At 50.5% G+C, this 21,275-nt stretch overlaps 1 protein-coding gene across 3 annotated transcripts in view; it reads left to right on the forward strand.

Moving 5' to 3' along the window:
- AP1G1 (adaptor related protein complex 1 subunit gamma 1) overlaps window positions 1-21,275 on the forward strand; it is a 98,820-nt gene that overhangs the window by 69,457 nt on the left and 8,088 nt on the right. For 2 of the 3 annotated variants that reach the window (XM_044986877.1, XM_044986876.1), the window contains 11 exons: window positions 239-379; window positions 998-1,052; window positions 4,221-4,343; window positions 5,770-5,859; window positions 6,404-6,531; window positions 8,667-8,771; window positions 10,482-10,623; window positions 11,155-11,281; window positions 11,807-11,902; window positions 12,151-12,311; window positions 13,259-13,357. In XM_044986877.1, coding sequence (XP_044842812.1) covers window positions 239-379; window positions 998-1,052; window positions 4,221-4,343; window positions 5,770-5,859; window positions 6,404-6,531; window positions 8,667-8,771; window positions 10,482-10,623; window positions 11,155-11,281; window positions 11,807-11,902; window positions 12,151-12,311; window positions 13,259-13,357 — 1,267 coding nt within the window. The remainder of the gene's footprint in view (window positions 1-238; window positions 380-997; window positions 1,053-4,220; window positions 4,344-5,769; window positions 5,860-6,403; window positions 6,532-8,666; window positions 8,772-10,481; window positions 10,624-11,154; window positions 11,282-11,806; window positions 11,903-12,150; window positions 12,312-13,258; window positions 13,358-21,275) is intronic. The other variant, XM_044986875.1, reaches the window with a different exon arrangement.

Consider the following 21,275-nt stretch of genomic DNA (forward strand, 5'->3'; position numbering starts at 1 on the left):
TAAAAATGCTGGAGAACTTCCGTTTTCCCCTCTTTTCAGTTGGTTTTTGTTCTCAAGTGCTTAATATCTGCTGGTGAATGGGAAAGTAGCATTAATCAAGATTGCTGCTGCTTTCCTTACTGAAAGATGAGAATGCAGGAAATGAAGGGATTTGGGCAGGTAGGAAACCTGTGCCTGTATTTGTCATTTGATGGTGATAGCTTATTAGCGCGCACTCTCTCTCTCTCTCTCATTCCAGGCGTGCAATGGAGCTGAGCTTTGCATTAGTTAATGGCAACAACATCCGTGGAATGATGAAGGAACTGCTGTATTTCCTGGATTCCTGTGAGCCAGAGTTCAAGGCAGATTGTGCCTCTGGAATATTTCTTGCAGCAGAGAAGTAAGGGCTCAATTAAAGTTCACATTAATCCCCTGCTGGTCCTGGGAACTGTGTGGCTGGGCATTTGTGTATCTCCCCCCGCCACGCCAGAACCAACGAGGCTGGGGGACTGTTTTGGTCATTTCTTCCCCTCCCCTCTGCAAATTGGCCCTGGTGTGGTCTGTTAGACCTATCTTGAGAAGTGGCATGGTCCAATGCTTATAGCTTTATGGGAGGTACTGTTTGTAGGCACTTAATTACTGATTTACATTATTAAACAAATCCAGTGTGCTGACTCCTTCTGCTAAGTGGACTGGATGCCGTGTTCAGTCTCTCTTCCATTAAATTGTGAAACAAGATGATCTCATTACTACTGTGACTTTGTAATTGGAAGACCAGCTCTACTGTCCTGTACTGCAGAGTATCACTTTACTCCGCAGTAAAGTTAGTCATTTAATGCTCACGTATTGAAAAACTGAATCCATATACTATTTTCCAGCAAATGTGAGATGGCCTCCTGGTGAGTGCTGGATCAGGAGGTGAGGGGTGAGGAAGCTTTCATAATCCTGCCCAATTTTCTACTGGTGATAAATGCCAGAACTAATCACTCCTCTGACTTTTTCTTCATTATCTTCTTAGATATGCCCCTTCCAAACGCTGGCACATAGACACAATTATGCGAGTCCTAACAACGGTAAGTGGTGCATACCCTGAGAACCTATGAACAGCTCTCTGTAACTTCACACAGTGGCTAGTCCTGCATCAGTTTAGAACCATCAGCCACTCTGCACTGTAGTTGTGTTGACTGCAGGCCTTTGGATGCTAATACAGAGCACTGTGTGTGTGTAGGAGCTAGTAACAAGCAGCCTGGGACAATTAGTTAAGGTGTTCCCTGAAATGAGAATTGGAAAGGATTTTGATTTTTTTTTCAAGATTTCAGAAGAGAATGTGCAAGGAGCCACTATAAAAAGATGTCCTAATATTTAATTACTTCAGTGGCAGTAGCACCCAGGGGCTTCAGGAAGGGTTAGGGCTGCTTTGTACTGCATGCAGTACAAGTCAATATGGAAATACAAGCTCTTTAGGGGAGAGACCGTAACCCAAGAAGCCAAGTGACATAGGAAGGGTGAGAGGAGAGGGGTACAATCAAATACATACAGCTTTTCAAGATGGATACTCCTGCCATTCTTATGTAATTAATTATACATAAAGTCCCAGCTACCTTTGGACCTAATTATCATTTATTGACTGACCACTTGATAACAATCACTGCTGAGGTGGGACTAGAGGAAGGCCTTGCAGATGAGGTCAGTGAGGACATGCCATGTGTATGGGGAAGCATAGAAGAAAGCATGGAGGAGTTTGTGTCAGACGCTGACAAATGGGTGCTATAATTTAACATTTAAGACAACAGTCTTCTCACAGAGTGCCTGAGAAACCGGGGCTGTGGTCTCCAGTTTGATTCCTGTCCCGAGTGTCCTCGTGTGGAAAAGAGTAGCTTCCTTTGTTGAGACTGAGGCTCGGTTTCCATTCAAAGGCTGACTTTCATTGAGAACTGCCTCGGGGGATTGCCCTGACCTAGGCCTGCTGAGGTATGTCTGGACTGCAGCTGGGAGCATGCCTCCCAGCCCAGAAAGACAGGCACATGCTAGCTCTGCTCAAGCTAGCACGATACATTGTGGCACAGGCGGTGACCCAAGTCCAGGCTCTGGGTTGTACTTGGGTGGCTAGCCTAAGCTACCGCCCACATTGCAGAGTCCACACTGACAGTTTCTAGTGCGCAAACTAGCTAGAGCAGAGACGGTGAATCTGTCTACTCGCGCTGGGAAGCACCCCCTCAGCTGCCATCCAAATATACTCAACGGCCTCAGTCCCTTCTGGTCTCTCTGAGCTGTGCGTCTTAGGGCCCATCACTATGTGCCTGCAGCTCTTAGTTGTCTGTTTGGCCAATCTTTGATCTGCTCACTATTAATGCCAAGGGTTAGCTTAGTCGGTGTCACTAGGCTGCATGTAATTTTCTCTTTGTTTCTGTGCTCTTGCACAGTTGTCCTTGGTCAGCTTTCTGGCTTTGTTCTTGATGCCAAGGCCCACTGGAGAAGAGATGCAAGTCAAGCAGTATACCTCCTTCCTCCAAGATGCCAAAGTCCAATGACATGTTTGCTGCCTCATCTGCGTTGTGGGGAGAGGTTATTCCCTGGCTCTTTATTCCATGTTCCTGGCCCCTAGCCAAAGGGTCTGTAAAGATAAGCAAGCAAGTCCCCTGTCCTGTCCTTCATCAGACCAGAACTCCGGCTGTGAGCAAGAGAACAGATAGAGCCGCCTTCTGCATGTCTTTGTTGAAACCTTTCTTGGCACCAGAGAATGTGACACTGCTGCCTTCTCTGCTCTGTTCTTTGGAACCGAAATCCAAGGTACCTTGCATGTCTGCATCTTGAGTGTCGAGGTCCATGCAAGGAGGAGAAGCCAGTGGTGCCATCATCCTTTCAGACTGTCTGGGGGCTCAGAGAGATGCTTCTTTTGTGTAGGCATCTGTTTCTTTTTCTGCTGTCTTAATGCGGAAAAGGCAAAAGAGCCAGGGGCCTGGGATCTTAAGTAAAGGAACATCTGCGTAAGCTCTAAGAGAATCAAAGAAGGTGCTGAGTGATGCTGTGAAAGAATTTCTATCTCAGAGAGAACTTTTTGTATGGATTCAAAATAAACATTTGGCATTGGTGCTTGTGCAGCAGGGATAATAGGAGAAGTTGTCAGACCAACTTCTCTCCTCATTCCATCCTCTGCTTCTCCCTGGAGAAATGGAGTCCTAATCCATGCAAATGCATAACAGAAAATCAATCACTACCTCCAAAGAGCTTTCAGTCTGGATTTGCCAAGACACAATAGGTGGATGAAGTAGGCATAGGAGGATGTGGGCAGGACAATCCTGTGGTATATTTGGCACATTTTCGCTGGTAAGCAGCAGCCTTAGCTTGTGCCTGCCTAGCCACTCATCTGCTGAGTAATGCAGATGGCAATGACTTATTTTCTTCCTGGTTCCTGTGGGGAATCATGTAATTTGATTACTTTTTAGTTTGTGTTGTGATAGCCTTCATTTTGACAGAGAGATCAGAGGGCCTCTGCAGCTTAGATTTTTCTGGATCATCAGGATGTAGTTTGTTTAGGGGGATGAGGGGAGAAGCTAAATAATGGCTGTCTCCTACTATTACCTGACGGTGTGCGTTCACCATCAGCCATAGGGTGTGTCTGCCCTGAACACTCACTGAGGCCTGTGGGGTGTGCATAACTACGCCCTGCAGTGAAAAGCAGGCTGTGTCCACGCTGCGGAGTGTAGGTACATGCAGCAGTGAAATGCTGTGGCGTGGGGATGCAGTGGGGAAAGGCTCTGACGGGGGAGGCTGTGGGAAGGGCTGCTGTAGCTCCTCACACTGGGGAAGTGGTTAAGCAGCGAGGAGGCAGTGGGACACTACGTTGCTATTTTTAGCAATGTCGGCAGGAGAGGCACTGCCAGGGGGTGTAGTGAGACATGTAGGGTACGTACCCTAAGGTTCTGCTTTGTCTTTACTCTACTTGCCTAAGCAGTGCCTTGCCATGTACACTGCTATTTATACCCGTGCCAGTGGGTCGTGCAGTGTATGTACTCTACATGCTGCTGTAAGGAGTGTGCAGTGCAGACACACGCATAGAGCATCTCTTTGGGATGTTGCAAAGCAGTTTTTAACTCTTAGCAAATTCTTTAAAGTACCCTTTAAGTCTGCTCTGAGCTGGCTTGAGTTTCACTGGTGGATGGAGTATGCTGGAAGAGGGTGTGACAGTGAAACCAAAGAAGCCTCTTGTATGTTTCTTGGAAATATGACTTCTCTTTCAGGCAGGAAGTTATGTTCGAGATGATGCTGTCCCCAACCTGATCCAGCTGATAACAAATAGCATGGAGATGCATGCCTATACTGTACAGAAACTCTACAAAGCCATCCTTGGTGACTACTCCCAGGTAGATGTCCAGCCCAGGTTTCGCAGCGACCCCTAGCGTCCCAGTTAGTGAGCCAGCATGAGTGACTTCTTCCAAAGGAAGCTAAAAGCTCAGTAATGTCCACTGAAAATCCCCCATGGGCCAGTCCTCTGGCCAGTGAGGACAGGAGTGGTCCTAATTATACCTGTTGGTGATACGTACTGCCCTTTGGACCGTACCAAACGTCCCCCAGGAAGCCTCAAAAAGATCTCACAAAACTAAGTGATTGGGCAACAAAATGGCAAATGAAATTTAATGTGGATAAATGTAAAGTAATGCACATTGGAAAAAATAACCCCAACTATACATACAACATGATGGGGGCTAATTTAGCTACAACGAGTCAGGAAAAAGATCTTGGAGTCATCGTGGCTAGTTCTCTGAAGTTGTCCACGCAGTGTGCAGAGGCGGTCAAAAAAGCAAACAGGATGTTAGGAATCATTAAAAAGGGGATAGAGAATAAGACTGAGAATATAGTATTGCCCTTATATAAATCCATGGTACGCCCACATCTCGAATACTGTGTACAGATGTGGTCTCCTCACCTCAAAAAAGATATTCTAGCACTAGAAAAGGTTCAGAAAAGGGCAACTACAATGATTAGGGGTTTGGAGAGGGTCCCATACGAGGAAAGATTAAAGAGGCTAGAAAGTGGATAAGGAAAAGTTATTTACTTATTCCCATAATACAAGAACTAGGGGTCACCAAATGAAATTAATAGGCAGCAGGTTTAAAACAAATAAAAGGAAGTTCTTCTTCACGCAGCGCACAGTCAACTTGTGGAACTCCTTACCTGAGGAGGTTGTGAAGGCTAGGACTATAACAATGGGGGGAGGGATAGCTCAGTGGTTTGAGCATTGGCCTGCTAAACCCAGGGTTGTGAGTTCAATCCTTGAGGAGGCCACTTAGGGATCTGGGGCAAAAATTGGTCCTGCTAGCGAAGGCAGGGGGCTGGACTTGATGACCTTTCAAGGTCCCTTCCAGTTCTAGGAGATTGGTATATCTCCAATTATTACCTTTTATTACCTTTAATGTTTAAAAGGGGACTGGATAAATTCATGGTGGCTAAGTCCATAAATGGCTATTAGCCAGGATGGGTAAGAATGGTGTCCCTAGCCTCTGTTCGCCAGAGGATGGAGATGGATGGCAGGAGAGAGATCACTTGATCATTGCCTGTTAGGTTCACTCCCTCTGGGGCACCTGGCATTGGCCACTGTCGGTAGACAGATACTGGGCTAGATGGACCTTTGGTCTGACCCCGGTACGGCCGTTCTTATGTTCTTGGTGCACGGGCCAGGCTTGCTGTGCCTGCTCATAATGGGCAGGATTGGATGCTACTGAGCCTGGGCTTTGTCTGTCATGCAGAGAGCTGTTTGTCCCTGACATGTCTAACCTTCTCTTCTGACAGCAGCCCCTAGTGCAGGTGGCCTCTTGGTGTATGGGAGAATATGGAGACCTCTTGATATCTGGTCAGTGTGAAGAGGAGGAGCCAGTTCAGGTATAGCTCTGGAAAGGGGGAAAGTAGAGCAGTTGTGAGTGTCCTGGGGGGGTCGGAGTAGTGTGGTGCTGGGCATGTGGGAGTTGGGGGATGCTCTTGCTTCGGTTAGCACTGGTGGACATGATGCTGCTGGGCCGGAGAGTAATCGCCCTGCTGTAGGATGGAGCTGGGTTGGGGGCATGTGTATTGTCAACACTGGGAAGCTCCTGACATTGGTGTTGAGTTGGACGGGCTTGGGGGTTAATTCTGGCCATGCAGGGGCTGCACATTGCACTGCTAATGCTACTTCTCCTTGGTGTATGGGGAAAATGCAGTTTATAAATATATCAAATTTATGGATTCTATGCCTGTCCCAGAAATGGAAAATCCCACTATGAACATAAACAAAGGGTTGGACCACCCATAAATATACTTTCCAGCCCATATCCTCCTCCGTGATGAAGGAGCAGAGAGAAACAATGGCTTGGGAGTGTGCCCAGGAGGTTGTGCAGCAGAGCCCATCTCTTTTCTCGAACACTAACGCTGCTGCACTTGCTTTGCTCAGGTAACGGAAGAGGAAGTACTCGATATTTTAGAAAGTGTCCTGATATCAAACATGTCTGCATCCGTTACACGAGGTTATGCTCTCACCGCCATCATGAAGCTTTCCACAAGGTTCACCTGCACTGTCAAGTGAGTCTTCTTGGGTGCTCACACTGCATAGGGAGGGCGTGCTGGTGAAGGCCAACAGGACAGGAATGTGGCAGACAGGAGTGTACAAGCAGCAGTGGGGCTGGAGGGAGGGTTTCTGTGATGTAGCTTCTACTTCCTTGTACCATAAGGGGTTTTCCTGTTGCTTAAACTTTCTGATCCTGCCTTGCATACATGTATGAAGAGTGTTGTGTGGGTTTGTATGTGTCATGCTCTCCCTGTTCGTTATCGTCTGTGCTCTGTGCGGAGACCATGCGAGTTCACTTGAAAATATTCTGTTGCGGAAGTGAATCCTCATTTATGTAGATAGTTTCCCTTTTGAATTCCCTCTGTCCATAATTCAAAGGGAATGAGCAGCCATGTTGTTTGCAGGTGGCTTTTCTAGCACTGTTGGGCACACTGCTGGTACTGGGGATCTCATACGCCCTGTAGTATTCCAGCAAAGTGTCAGACAGCATAGCATTATGGAGAGGGCCCTACCAAATTCTCATCCATTTTGGTCAGTTTCACAGCCATAGGATTTTAAAAATCATAAATTTCATTATTTCAGCTATTTAAATCTGAAATGTCACAGTGTTGTAATTGTAGGGGTCCTGACCCATAAAGGAGGTGTGAAGGGGTCACAAGGTTATTGTAGCGGGGTGACGGTACTGCTACCCTTACTTCTGTGCTGCTGCTGGCAGCGGTGCTGCTTTCAGAGCTGGGCAGCTGGAGAGCAGCGGCTGCTGGCCGGCCAGCACCAGCGCAGAAGTAAGGATGGCATGGGATGGTATTGCCACCCTTACTTCTGCGCTGCTGCCTGCAGAGCTGGGCCCTCAGTCAGCAGCCGTCACTCTCCAGCCACCCAGCTCTGAAGGGAGCAGCACAGAAGTAAAGGGTGGCATGGTATGGTATTGCTACCTTTACTTCTGCACTGCTGCTGGCGGGGCGCTGCCTTCAGAGCTGGGCGCCTGGCCAACAGCCGCCGCTCTCCAGCCACCCAGCTCTTGAGGCAGCACAGAAGTAAGGGTTGCAATACCGCAACCCCCCTAAAATAACCTTGTGACCCTTTTGGATCAGGCCCTCCAGTGTGAGAAACACTGGTCTCCCCCATGAAATCTGTATAGTAGAAGGTAAATGCATGAGCAATGGGTGGAATCCCCCCTTGGGGAGGCTAGCCGCAGCTCTGCCCCTTTTCGCCCACGGCGCACGTTTCCCCCCTCCTTGCCGTCTGAAGCCCCAAGACCCCATGCCCCCGTCCCCTGGCTGGAGGATCCCCGGGCTGGCCCTAACCCCCCCCACCCTCTCTCTCTCTCTCTCTCTCTCTCTCATACTCACCCCCCCCCCCCCCGCCCAGAGGAGTCCCATGCGTCCACTCCCCAAACCACCTGGGGAAAAGCAGCTCTGGTTTGGAAGAAGCTTTTAATATGCCCCATGCAGGTTCCAGGGCAGCTGAGGAGGTGGTATTTGCTACTCAGCTTCCTGGGTTCATCAGTAGTCCAGGAAGATTACTGATGAGCCCAGGAAGCTGAATAGCACATACCATCTCGTTAGCTGCCCCGGAACCTGCATGGGACAATACATCGAAAACTTCCTCCCAAAAGCCTGTACCCAGGCGTTCGACAGCTGCGGCAGTGCCAGGGGAACCAGAGCCTCCCCTGGCCTATTATACCCACCACCCATGTGTAAAAGCACACAAGACCAAATTTCACAGGGGGAGACCAGATTTCATGGTCTGTGATGTGTTTTTCATGGCTGTGAATTTGGTAGGACCTTAATCATGGGCTGCATAGTTACCAAGGTAGTAAATTAGAAACAACCCTAATAAGGTAATAATTGGAGATATACCAATCTCCTAGAACTGGAAGGGACCTCGAAAGGTCATCGAGTCCAGCCCCCTGCCTTCACTAGCAGGACCAATTTTTGCCCTAGATCCCTAAGTGGCCTCCTCAAGGATTGAACTCACAACCCTGGGTTTAGCAGGCCAATGCTCAAACCACTGAGCTATCCCTCCCTGTCCCTATTGGGTTACAGGCAGTTACATGGACACCTGCTGGAGAGTTCTGAGCTCATGTCTGGGGAACAGTCTGCCCTTGGTCAGTGCTTATTGGGTTCATTATTGGTTTCTTGCCCCTCAGCCGCATTAAGAAGGTTGTGTCCATCTATGGCAGCAGCATTGATGTGGAGCTCCAGCAGAGGGCAGTGGAGTACAATGCACTTTTCAAGAAGTATGATCACATGAGGTGAGTACAAGAAATATTAAAGGTGAGAAGGGACCATTTTGATCTAGTCTGACCACCTGAATAACATGGGCTAGAGAACGTCACCCAGTGATTCTGCATCAAGACCACAGCCTGTCCTTGAGCTAGAAGCATGTCTTCTAGAAAGACGCCAGTCTTGGTGTAAGGACATCAAGTGCTGGAGAACCCACTATGATCTTGGGAAGCTTTCAGTGGTTAATGACCCTCACTGTTAAAAATGTGCATCTTATTTCCAGTTTGAACTTCGCTGACTTCAGCTTCCAGCTGTCTGCTTGTTATGCCTTTGTCTGCTAGATTTGAGCCCCTGTAGTCTTCCTGTGTGAGTCTCTTTAGACCGTAATCAGGCAGTCCCCATCCCACAAGAAATACCCAGACAAGGTCTGTCCTCATCCTCCTCCCCAGACTTGGGTACAAGGGAAAGATAATGGGAGTCCAGTGACAGCACTAGGAGACAGCCAGTTCCATATGCTGGCCAGTGCCTCCAAAACCAGTTCCTCAGCATCCTAGAGCTGGGCTTCTGTGGGCTACATTTTAATAGCTTGTCTTGTCTGTGCCTCCTCCATTCATAATTTCAAGGACCCCAGCTCCCTTCCCACTGGTGATGCCATAACATCTCTGTGGCAATTACAGGAACAGCTCTCATAATAAGGTCACAGGAGGAAAGATTCTTCTAATGGAATTTAGCTGCTGGAAACATGATGGAGCCAGCATCAGATGATCACCCAGCTCCTTGAAAATGGACACAGGGGCACTGCAGAAGACAGTTTAGGAAGCTTTGCCTTAGAGCAAAAAGGACCATGAACATTGATTGTGTAGCCTTGTAAGAAAGGGTTTGAAAAGCTGGGGTGGTGAGTGTATTGGCCTTTGTTACACGGGAGTGTTCCGGGGTTGACGGTTTTCACTCCTGAATAGTTTAGTTATGGCTGAGAATGCACAGTCTTGGGGCTCAGGTTCCTTGATAATGTGACACTTTTCATTTTCTAGTCCTCAGAGGCACATAGGCAATGTAATAGTCTGTTCAGCGTCATGCGCAGTGTCTGTGGGGCGTTCCCCAACTAGGTAGGCTCATATCAAGGGGTGGCTCTCATCTTCCAGCTCTTTGACTTTGGTAGCATGTCCTGCATCCCATCACCTCCCATCCACCCCTTCTACACACACAATCTGTCTGTGCTCAGACTGTTACCTAGTAGCTCTCCTGAAAGTCTGGAACCTGGGTAAGTTGGCTGCGTGGGTGCTTGTCTTCCCCATTCCGTCACCATGCCTTGTGCTGGATAAACATTCCTGCCAGGAAAACGCAGTCAGTTGCTCTAACTCAGCTGCATCTTCAGTTGAGCAGGGATGTCTTCTGTGAGCACCCCCTCCATGCCCCAGTGTGCTTAGGTCTTCCCCCCCCGGAATCTTGGGCTTCCCTAGCCTAGCTCTGCAATGGGACCTGTCCCTTGTAGGTGCAGGGCAGGGCTCTGCATTGCTTATAAAGAAAATACCTGTCAATGACCAGGTTTATGCTGGTGATGGAGTGGCCCCAGTCTTTAATCAGCTCAAGCTCAGTTATGTGATCCCAGAGTTCTACTCTTCTCGTAGAGCTAAAGGAAAAGGCTGGGCACCCTCTTCACATCACCCTTGCCATCTCAAGTACTTTGGGTTGGGATCAGGGTAGGTGGCCCAGAGTGTAACCATGTCAGCTTCTTTCAGGTCAGCCCTACTTGAGCGAATGCCAGTTATGGAAAAGGTGACCACAAATGGCCCCACTGAGATTGTACAGACCAATGGAGAGACAGAGCCAGCAGTGCTGGAAACCAAACCTCCCCCCTCTGGGCTGCAGCCCACCAGCCAGGTAATGGAAGGTGCTCTCTTCAGCTGGTGTAACCCTCCCACTGTCCTGTCAGACCCAGGTGCTGGAAGACTATTCCCCTTTCCCTAATAAGCCAAGGGCATCTCTGCTTCTCTGACCTGTGTCTGACTGCCTGATGCAATCTGTCTTCCCCTTGCTGATTCCCAGGCAAAAGAAGGGAGTCAAGGACTGGCATCAGGGGAAGGTGCTACAGCAGGAGTGCGGGCTGGAGCAGGTGAGGTGGATGGAGTAAAATCCCACCTACGAGTTGTGACCTGCCTCTCAGCATTCAGAAACTCCTCCCCTCCTTGGCACAGCACCTCCCACTGTCTTCCTGAGACCCCTGGAAACTAAATAGCTTAAGGTGCTGAGTGCAAATTGCCAGCATTAGTCCAAGACTAGTGTAAGAGCTTCACAGGCAGATCACTGAGAGGGGGACCTTTTCATCTGAGAGCAGGTGGCGTTTGTCACAGATAAAAGCAAAGGTAGCAGGGAGATGAGTAGGTAACTGGGGTTTTATTGCTTTCTTACTAGGCAAATGACTTGTTGGACTTATTGGGAGGAAATGATATAACCCCAGTCATTCCAACTGCCCCTACAAGCAAGCCAGCCTCTGCCGGTGGGGAGCTCCTTGACCTCCTGGGAGATCTCAGCCTAACAGGTGAGACCAGGCTGCAGCTATTGAGAGGTATTCCAGGTCCCTCAGCCTGATGGGAGGAGCTAGGCCAGGATAAGGAGGGCATTCTTCCATGTCCTTTTTCCAGGGATAGGGTCTTCTGCACGGGAGGCAGGGAAATTTCCCATTCCTCTGGCAGGGGATGAGGTTCATTGGCATTGCTTGCCCTCTCACAGGGGGCTTGGTCCAAGGCTAATATGGAGAGGGTGGGAAATGTGTTGGAGTGAGATGAGTGTTCCTCTGTCCTGGGACAGGTTCTCAGCCTGGCAGGAGAGGATCAAGAGCGGGGAGAGGTGGTTCTCTCTGCCTGGAGACCTGCTGGCTTGAAAGGAGAGACCCTTTGCTGGTGATGGCTGAGATTGAGGTCATTCTTGGAGAGAGGAGAGGGCCCTGTTGGGTTTCTTGTTTGTAAAAATAGCATGCTCCTTCTAGCTAATCCTTGAGCTGGGAAAAGCCACTCTACACTTCCGACTAGTTAAACTCTATCTTCTTCTAACCTGCTTTCTCTAGCTTCTCCAGCCTCGGTCCCTGCCCCACAGATATCGCAGCCTTCGTTCCTGTTGGATGGGCTCTCATCACAGCCTCTCTTCAATGATATTGCTGCTGGTAGGAGCATAGGAACCCTGAGCACATAGAGCTATTGTAACCATTGGGGGTCTGGTAACAAAGAGGAGGATTTGGGAGCGCTCGGGAGCAATGTGTGAAGGGGTGAAGGAGGAGATGGAATAAGGGGGAGAAGGAGAGCAGTTCTCTATGTTCTGGATGTAGGGTTTAGGGGTGGCAGGTGGGCCTGCTGACATTGAGAACGCTCTCCAGGTCCTTACCGGGCTGCTGCTCTTGTCCCTCTTCTGCAGGCATCCCCTCCATCACAGCATACAGCAAGAATGGGCTGAAGATAGAGTTCACCTTTGAGAGATCGAACACCAACCCCAGCATCACCGTGATCACGATACAAGCCTCCAACAGCACAGAGCTGGACATGACAGACTTTGTTTTCCAGGCTGCGGTACCAAAGGTAGAGCTGCCATGACCAGCTGGGTGGCTAGCCCCCTGTCTCTTTCCAAATCCTTGCTATTGTTTTGCCCCTTCCGCACAGAGGAAGCGAAGCTCCAAGAAGCATAAGGAGGAGTTAAAGCTGTTAGATCTCAAACTGCCCAAATAGTCCTGTTCTAAGATGGTATTTAGAGTTGAGCATAACTTTTCTGAGCAGGTACCTTTAGGGCTGAGCTTTCCCAGGGCTGGCTGTGCCTGGGGCTGGGGGAATCCTTCTGGGAAGTCTGACTGAACACAGAGCGAGACACTCTCCTCGTTATCAGCAGCCAGAGGAGCACTTTGAACAGCTCTCACTCTGAAGCAGGTGGGAGTAAGAAGATGAAACTTGGTAGGAGAAAAGGTGCCTTCCTGTGTCCCAGAGACAATCCAGTTTGGTTTGGCTGAGTTGGGAAGACTTGTGCATGCATGTCTACTTAGCGGCTCTCCAAGTGAGAGCAGGCTGCCTGGTTGTGTGTGCAGAGCTGGTCTTGGATTGTGGTAGAATGGAGACAGTGCCTTTCTCTGGAAACCAGTGCGACTCAGCCTTGTGGCAGAATCATTCCTGTGGTTATCAGGCTGTTTGCTGTTTTGCTCATGAGCACAGCAGAAGCAGTTCTGCCATCAGAGCAGTGAGGCTCTGCCTCCACCCCAGCTGCCAGCAGTTATGTCAATCTGATTTCAACCTGTGAGAAAGCAGGAGAGATGAAAACCCTCTGGCCTCTTGAGTGCTGCAGGCATGCGTGCTCTTGACCTCTCTAAAAGGAGGAAGGACCAAGGAACTCCCTTAAAGCAGTCTCTCAGTAGTGCTTTCACTGTTGCTGTAAACAGCAGGAGATGGTATTTCCTCCCCCACTTGGTGTGGCAGTGTAGCTGTATCTGCTAAATGCTTAGTGAAATCATCTTTCTGAAAGTCTTTTCCCTTTTCTTCAGACATTCCAGCTGCAGCTTCTGTCTCCCAGCAGCAGCATCATCCCAGCATTTAACACGGGGACCATCACACAGGTCATCAAAGTTCTGAACCCACAGAAGGTGAGCAGTCCACTGGTAGAAGGAATTCCTGAACCTGGTTCTCATGGCTGTTTGGGAGACTAGGGGGTTAGTGCTGCTTGTTCTCGAGCAGAGTTTTTGGGCTTGTTCCTGGGGAATGATTGCTGGTGGTGTGACAGTGTAGTTATGGTTGCAGTATTGATGTAGCCATGTTTTCAGGATATTAGTTTCAGGAACTGTTCTAATTAGTTTTTGAACCCAGTTATACTTTTGGCATTCACAACATAGCCGGCAACAAGTTCCATAAGTTGACTGTGCCTTGTGTGAAGAAGTACCTCCTTATGTTTGTTTGAAACCTACTGCCTATTACTTTAATGGGATGACCCCCCCGATTGTTGTGTTATGAGAAGGCGTAAGTAACACTTCCTTATTCACTTTCTCCACACCAGTCATGATTTTAGTGATCTCTGTCATATCCCCCTTCAGTCATTATATTTATTTATTTATTTTAAGATGAACAGTCCAGTCTTTTATTCTCTCCTCATATGGAAGCTGTTCCGTACCCCTAATAATTTTTGTTGCCCTTCTCTGCACCTTTTCCAATTCTAATATATCTTTTTTGAGATGGGATGGCCAAAACTGCACTCAGTATTCAAGGTGTGAGCACACCATGGATTTATATAGTGGCATTATGAGATTTTCTGTCTTATCAGTCCCTTTCCTAATGGTTCCTAACATTCTGTTAGCTTCTTTGATTGCCGCTGCACATTGACCGAATGTTTTCAGAGTCATCCACGATGACTCCAAGATCTTTCTTGAGTGGTAACAGCTAATTTAGATCCCATCATTTTGATGTATAGTTGGGATTAGTTTTTTCCAATGTGCATTACTTTGCATTTATCAACATTGAATTTCATCTGCCATTTTGCCGCCCAGTCACTCAGTTTAGTGAGATCCCTTGTAATTCCTCACAGTCAGCTTTTGACCTTACTGCAGTGCACTCCTGTTGGCCCCCTGGAGCCAGTTCTGCATCACCTGCAGAATGTTAAACAAGTTCTGAGTGCAGAATCTTTATTGAGGTGGCTTACAAAGGAAATGGATATTGGGTTTGTACGCTGGCTCTCTGTGATGCATAAAGGCAACCTGAAAGGATGTGCCTTTTTAACCTTAGGAATGCCAAGCCTGGTCTTTCCTGCTGGAGCATTTCCTAGCGTCTCAGATGTATATTGAGAACTTACTCGATCCTTAATCTTGAGCAAAGGCAGGCTTTCACTGGAGTGTTCGTAGTGCTTGGAGTTTAATGTGTGTTATAAATAATGAAATTAAGCAGTTTTAAACATTTTTGACTAAAAATCCCTTCCTCTCAACTGCTGTGATCTTGTCTCCTGGGATGTCATAATTCCCTCAGTTTTACAATCGTCACAGAGGCTTCCAGGGTTGAAAAGACCTGAATTTCTAATGTGGAAAACAAAAGATACTTTCTTTAAAAAGTTGAGGCCAACTATGTTCATCATAAAGCAACAGAAACAGGGTCAAGACCAATATTTTCCATTTGCAGGATACCTTTAATGCTTGCCTTTCTCCCAGGATGGCAAGGGTTAATTAACGCTTGTCCTGCAATCAGAGTATGTCAAGTGTTTGTATTATAGAGTTAAAACAACAAGCTTATGCCCAAATAAATTTGTTAGTCTCTAAGGTGCCACAAGGATTCCTTGTTGTTTTTACTGATACAGTCTAACACAGTTACCCCTCTGAAACCTATTATGGAGTTGATGAACAAGGTGGAAAGATTTTCAGATCCCAGGTGCCATTTACAAAGCTGTCAGTTAAACGTAGTATCTTTTTACTTGTAAATGATGCCGATCTGATTATTCCCAATAGTAACTAGGTTCTAAGTTAATTCTGCGGCACAGAAGGGAGCCCATCTGACATGGAATCGGAGTATGTGACTCCATGGTGCTAGCTTTAGAGTCCCTTTTTTGAAAGAGCCTATAATCATTTGATATGCACTTGGGCTGAGGTTGAGATGGAAATAGGAGCCAGGTTTGTTGAAAGTCTCTGGGTAAAGATAAAAGGGTAAAAACCAAGGGTGATGTCATTGTATTACAGACCACCTAACCAGGAAGAAGAGGTGGACGAGGCTTTTTTTAAACAACTAACAAAATCGTCCGAAGCACAGCACTTGGTGCTAATGGAAGGCATCATAGAACTGTAAGGGACCTTGAGAGGTCATCTAGTCCAGTCCCCTGCATTCAAGGCAGGACCATATAGACCATCCCTGACAGGTGTTTGTCCAACCTGCTCTTAAAAATCCCCAATGACAGAGATTCTACAACCTCCCTAGGCAATTTATTCTGAGAGGCAACAGAATTTTTCTGTTGTTCTAGTGCTGTCTACACCATGGTTAAGTCAGCATAGCTACATATTACAGGGGTGTGGATTTTTCACACCCCTGAGACATAGTTATGCTGATGTAACTGTTGAATGTAGACCAACCCTGTGTGACAAAATAGTGTTCCATGCTTTTGACCAAAAAAATCTCTCTGAAACTGACCCTGCATCATTTCCATCACTGGCACTAGCCTTCATGTCTGGTGCATCTGCCACCTCATGCTCAGTTCTCCTCTGTAAATACAGCTTTGCAGGGAGTTGGTCCAGGACAGAGACTAATTGTTTTGGGTGTGTTGAGGAAAGGGCATCAGCATTGACGGTGAAAATGGCACATTGTCCATAAGCCATTTCCAGTGGTTTGTTTCCTTATAAGCACTCAAAGCCTGGTAACTACTCTGTAGCCTGGCACGGGCCAACTTTGCTGCTGGTTAAAGCTGACCATTGGGGGCCTGTGGAATGGACTTTCTGAGAGGGTGGAAGGCTTGGATGAAATTGCCCGTTCTTCTTTGAGTGATGGTTCACGTCCATTACACATTAGGCGCGTGCGCACTGTGTGCACAGACGTCAAACTTTTTCCCTTAGCGGCTCCCGTCGGGCTGACAGGGGAGCCCTGCCAGAGTGGCGCCTCATGCTGGTGCAGATATACCCCTGCCGACCTGACCCCCCTTCAGTTCCTTCCTTGTGGCCACGTCTCCGTTATCAACAGTTATCAGTAGTTAGCACTTCTTAATAATAGATAGTTAAGCTTTCTTTGTTTAGGTGTCAGAAGTTGTCTCCAGCACCAGCCCTGGGGTGCGGGGCGTGCCGCAGGCCCAAGGCTTTAAGGCTTGCGCCATGTGCCACAAGCCTATGCTGATTAGCGACCCCCACGACTGGTGTCTCTGTTGCCTGGGGGAATCACATCAGACAGAATGCTGCAAGATTTGTAAGGCTTTTAAGCCAAGGACTAAGAGACTTTCGCCTCAAGCAGCTACTCACGGAGGCCGCGCTGCAACCTTTGGCCTCGGCGCCAGTGTCCTCAGCGCGGAGTGCCTTGGCGTCAGTTCGTGGTCCGGCACTGGTGGGGCACCACAAGCATGCCGCACTGAGGCAACAAGAAAAACCCCGGCACCGTTCAACCTCACCGGCACGGTTGAAGGGCCAGCCTACAAGCCGAGGGCGCTCCCAGCATAAGAAGCCGGCAGCGCGCAAGCAAACGAGTGCTCAAAAGGGAAGCGCTGCCCCAGGACATGCTCTGGCTCTGGTGGCTCTGGTGCTGAAGAGCCCGTTGAGCCCTGGGCTAAGCACCTTGAGCGTGGAGGAATGGCTGGAGGAGCTCCTAGAACAGCCCTCCACACCAGATACCTTTGAGGTGGCAAAGGACCTCATCTAGTTGTCAGCGGCAAGCCCCCTCCCTGCCAAAGAGAAGCCTCCGGCACCATCTCCTAGAGTGCCGTCAAGAGGCAAGCCGGCAATGGTGTGCCAATTGAGGTCACAATCCTGGCATTGCTCCCGGCGTCGGTCCTGGTTGAGCTCGGCCTCTGGGGATTCCCAGTTGTCTCTGACCCAGCAGGACTTGAGGGCACTGGATCCCAGCCAGCATATGGCACCAGCCCTGCCAGTGCACTGCTCCCCAGCGCCATCGCCGGGATGGCTCCGAGGCGACACAAGATCGAAGTCCCCGGGCCCGAGTAGAAGCCAACAATCCTGGTCCTGGGAGTATCAGTACCGCTCCCGGTCCCAGTCAGCAAGGAGCCGTTCTCCAGCCCCCCGGTGGCACCGTTCTACGGCACCGCCTTGGCCTTCCAGGTCGGTGTCCTTAGAATCTGAGGTGGACTCAGGCTGCTCCAACTATGCCTGCAGGGTACCGGCGAGCAGGGAGCCCCAAGCCCCATGGCATCCCCAATGGGGCCTGCCAGGGCAGTGGCCCTTTTGGACACTATGGGCCTATCACCAACAGCAGGGGCCCTCCTCCCGAGCCTCGAGATCTGGCTATTCAGTGCATCGGTCCCGGTCCCCGCACAAGCACCCCTCTCCGCCCAAGGAGACCACAGTATCCAAGCCACCAAACGCTTCTCTGGAACACAGGAGAGCGGAAGCGGCACCGAGCCCGGCGCCGTCCCGGAGGGAGGCAGTCAGTCAGGCAGAACCCGGATGAGCCCCCAGCATGCGAGCAAGGACAAGAAGGGCTAGAAGACGAGATGCAGAAGGCCCTCACCTCTTCGTCATCCCCAGATGAAGCCGTGGCGGGCATCGCGGTGTCAGGCCTCCTCCGATTGACCACAGCACGCACCAGGAGCTGCTCCGTAGGGTTGCCCAGTACTTGGGCCTACAGGCGGAGGAAGCAGTAGAGCAGGAGGATCCTATGGTGGATATCTTAAGCCCCGAGGGCCCCTCCAGAATTGCGCTCCTGCTCATAAAGACAATCCAGTCCAACTATAAGACGGTCTGGCAAACCCCGGCCTCTAGCGCACCAACAGCAAAAGGCGTAGAGCGGAAGTACTTTGCCCCTTCCAGCGGATACAACTTCCTCTTTTGTCACCCGGCCCCGTTCGCTGGTCGTTTCAGCAGTTAATGAACGGGAACGACATGGTCAGCAAGCCCTGGCTCCTAAAGCCAAGGAGGCTAAATGTCTAGACCAGGGGTCTCAAACTCAAATGACCACAAGAGCCACATGAGGACTAGTGCATAGGCCCGAGGGCTGCATTACTGACACCTCCCCCCCGCCGCCCTCGGCCCCGCCCCCACTCCACCCCTTCCCTGCCCCCATTCCAATCCCTTCCCTGAAATCCCCACCCCAACTCTGCCCCCTCCCTAGGGGTGGGGTGTGCGGCAGGGGAGCAGAGTGCAGGAGGGGTGCGGAAGGCAGCTCAGGGAAGGGGGTTTGGGTGCAGGAGTGGTGCAGCAGGAGGCTCAGGGCAGGGGATCAGGGTGCAGGGTACGGCAGGGGGTAGGGATGCGGCGGGGGCTCAGGGCAGTGGTTTGGGGTGCAAGAGGGGTGTGGCAGGGGGTCAGAGTGCAGCAAGGGGCTCAGGGCAGGGGGTTTGACTGCAGGAGGGGCCCGGCGCGCACCGGGGGCAAGGCAGGCTGCCTGCCCTGCCCCCCGCACCCCTCCAGGAAGCGACTGGAACGTGGGGGAGCAAGGGCACGGGGGGGGTGTTGCTGTTGCTTCAGGCACCGCCCCCAGCAGCTCTCATTGGCCGGGAATGGAACCACGGCCAATGGGAGCTGCTGGGGGCGGTGCCTGAAGCAACAGCAACATACACCCCTGCGCGCCTCTCTTCCCCCATGTTCTTTCTGCTGCGCGCCAGGCCAGAGCCGCTCTAGGTAAACGCTGGGGGAGGGTGGGGGAGGCTGTGAAGAGCTCGCGGGCTGTAGAAAATCTGCGGCCCGCGGACCGTGTGTTTGAGACCCCTGGTCTAGACCCATTCGGCAGGAAGGTCTGTTCCTTTGGGGGCCTCCAGTTGATGATCGCGAACCAGCAGGCAATCCTGAACAGACACAATTTTAATTCCTGGATGGCAGTTTCCAAATTTAAAGAGTCCTTGCCCCAGGGCTCTCAGCCTGAGTTTGAGGCCCTCGTGGATGAAGGAAAGGCGGTGGCCAAGACTTCTCTGCAGGCCTCTCTCGATTCGGCAGATGCAGCAGCCAGAACAATTGCCTCAGGAGTGGTGATGAGGTGCTCAGCGTGGCTGTGGGCTTCAGGCCTTCCGCCAGAGGTCCAGAATACCCTTCAGGACCTCCCCTTCGAAGGGTCTGATCTCTTTTCGGACCAAACGGATGCCAGGCTGCATAGCCTCAAAGACTCCCGGGCAACCCTCAAGTCATTGGGAATGCACACCCCGGGGACGCAGAGGAAACCTTTCAAGCCCCAGCCGCCTCAGCAAAGACAATACCAGCCCCGCCCTGGGTAGGAGAGGCAGAGACAACAGGCGGAGGCAGAACAACATGCCTATCCAGGGCCAGGGCAAGCCGCAACCCAGCAACAAGCAAGGGTTTTGAAGGTGCGCTCGAGGACAGCGTACCAAGCCAGTTACCGGATCTTTCCCTGTTTCCTGAACCGCTTGTCCCGCTTCTACCGTGCGTGGTCCCGTATAACATCGGACTGTTGGGTCTTAGGCATGGTACAAGTGGGATACATGCTTCAATTCTCCTCCTTCCCATCCCCCTTCCCCATCCCTCTTCAGGGACCCCTCTCACGAGCAACTCCTTATGCAGGAGGTACTGATGCTTCTCCAGGTGGGGGCAGTGGAAGAGGTCCCTCGGGATCTAAGGGGGAAAGGATTTTACTCCCGGTATTTTCTTATTCCCAAAGCAAAGGCGGGTCTTCGACCCATTTTAGACCTGCGCGGACTCAACAAATTCTTAGTCAAGGTCGGTTTCTGCATGGTCTCCCTAGGCACTATTATTCCGTCCCTGGATCCGGGGGATTGGTATGGTGCCCTGGACATGAAAGATGCGTACTTTCACGTCAATATTCATCCTGCTCACTGGCGGTTCCTGCGGTTCACCATAAACCAGCACCATTACCAGTTTACGGTCCTACCCTTTGGCCTGGCAGCAGCCCCCCACATGTTCACAAAATGCATGTCGGTAGCGGCAGCCTTTCTACGAAAAAGGAGAATTCGAGTATACCCGTACCTAGACGACTGGCTTCTCACGAGTCGGTCCGAGGAGGAAGTCCGTTACCATGTGGTGGTAGCACTGGGCATATTCCTCAGGCTAGGCCTTCTAGTCAACGTGCCCAAGTCCTCCTTGATACCTACGCAAAGGCTGGAGTTCATTGGGGCAGTCTTGGATTCAGTACAGGCACGAGCAAGCCTCCCAGAATCCAGATTTCTGGCCATCCAGCGTGCCATAGACTCAGTGCTGAGGTTCCCCACAACAATGGCCAGATGCTGCCTGCAGCTCCTAGGACACATGGCGGCGTGCACCCACATAGTGAAACATGCTCGACTACGGCTCAGGACTTTGCAATTGTGGCTAGTCCAGGCGTATCGCCCAGGCAGAGACCCCTTAGACCTTGTAGTGACAATCCCCCCAGGTGTTGGACTCCCTGCACTGGTGGCTCAACCAGCATGTAGTCTGCGAAGGGATCCCCTTTGCCACACCGCAACCCACGCTGACGCTGGTAACAGACGTACCAGACCTTGGCTGGGGAGTGCACTTGGGGGACCTACGGACACAAGGCCAAATCTTTCACGCTGCTTTAGAAGGTCACAGCATGACAGTTCTGACAGACAACACTACCGCCACATTCTACATAAACAAGCAGGGCAGATCCCAATCCTCTCCCCTCTGCAGAAAGGCCCTTCTCCTATGGGACTTTTGTATAGCCCGCTCAGTACACCTCGTAGCGTCGTACCTCCCGGGGGAGCAGAACGAGCTGGCGGACCACCTCAGCAGGTCGTACCACATGCATAAATGGTCGATGAGACCGGATGTCTTGCAGTCGATCTTCCAGAAGTGGGGATTTCCCCAAATGAACCTCTTCGCCACCAGGGACAACAGTCAATGCCCGCAGTTCTGCTCTTTCTAGACCCACAGTCCGGGCTCGGTCGCAGATGCTTTTGCGATCCCTTGGAGCGGG

This window comes from Mauremys mutica, chromosome 14, assembly GCF_020497125.1.
Source record: "Mauremys mutica isolate MM-2020 ecotype Southern chromosome 14, ASM2049712v1, whole genome shotgun sequence".
NCBI classification, from domain to species: Eukaryota; Metazoa; Chordata; order Testudines; family Geoemydidae; genus Mauremys; species Mauremys mutica.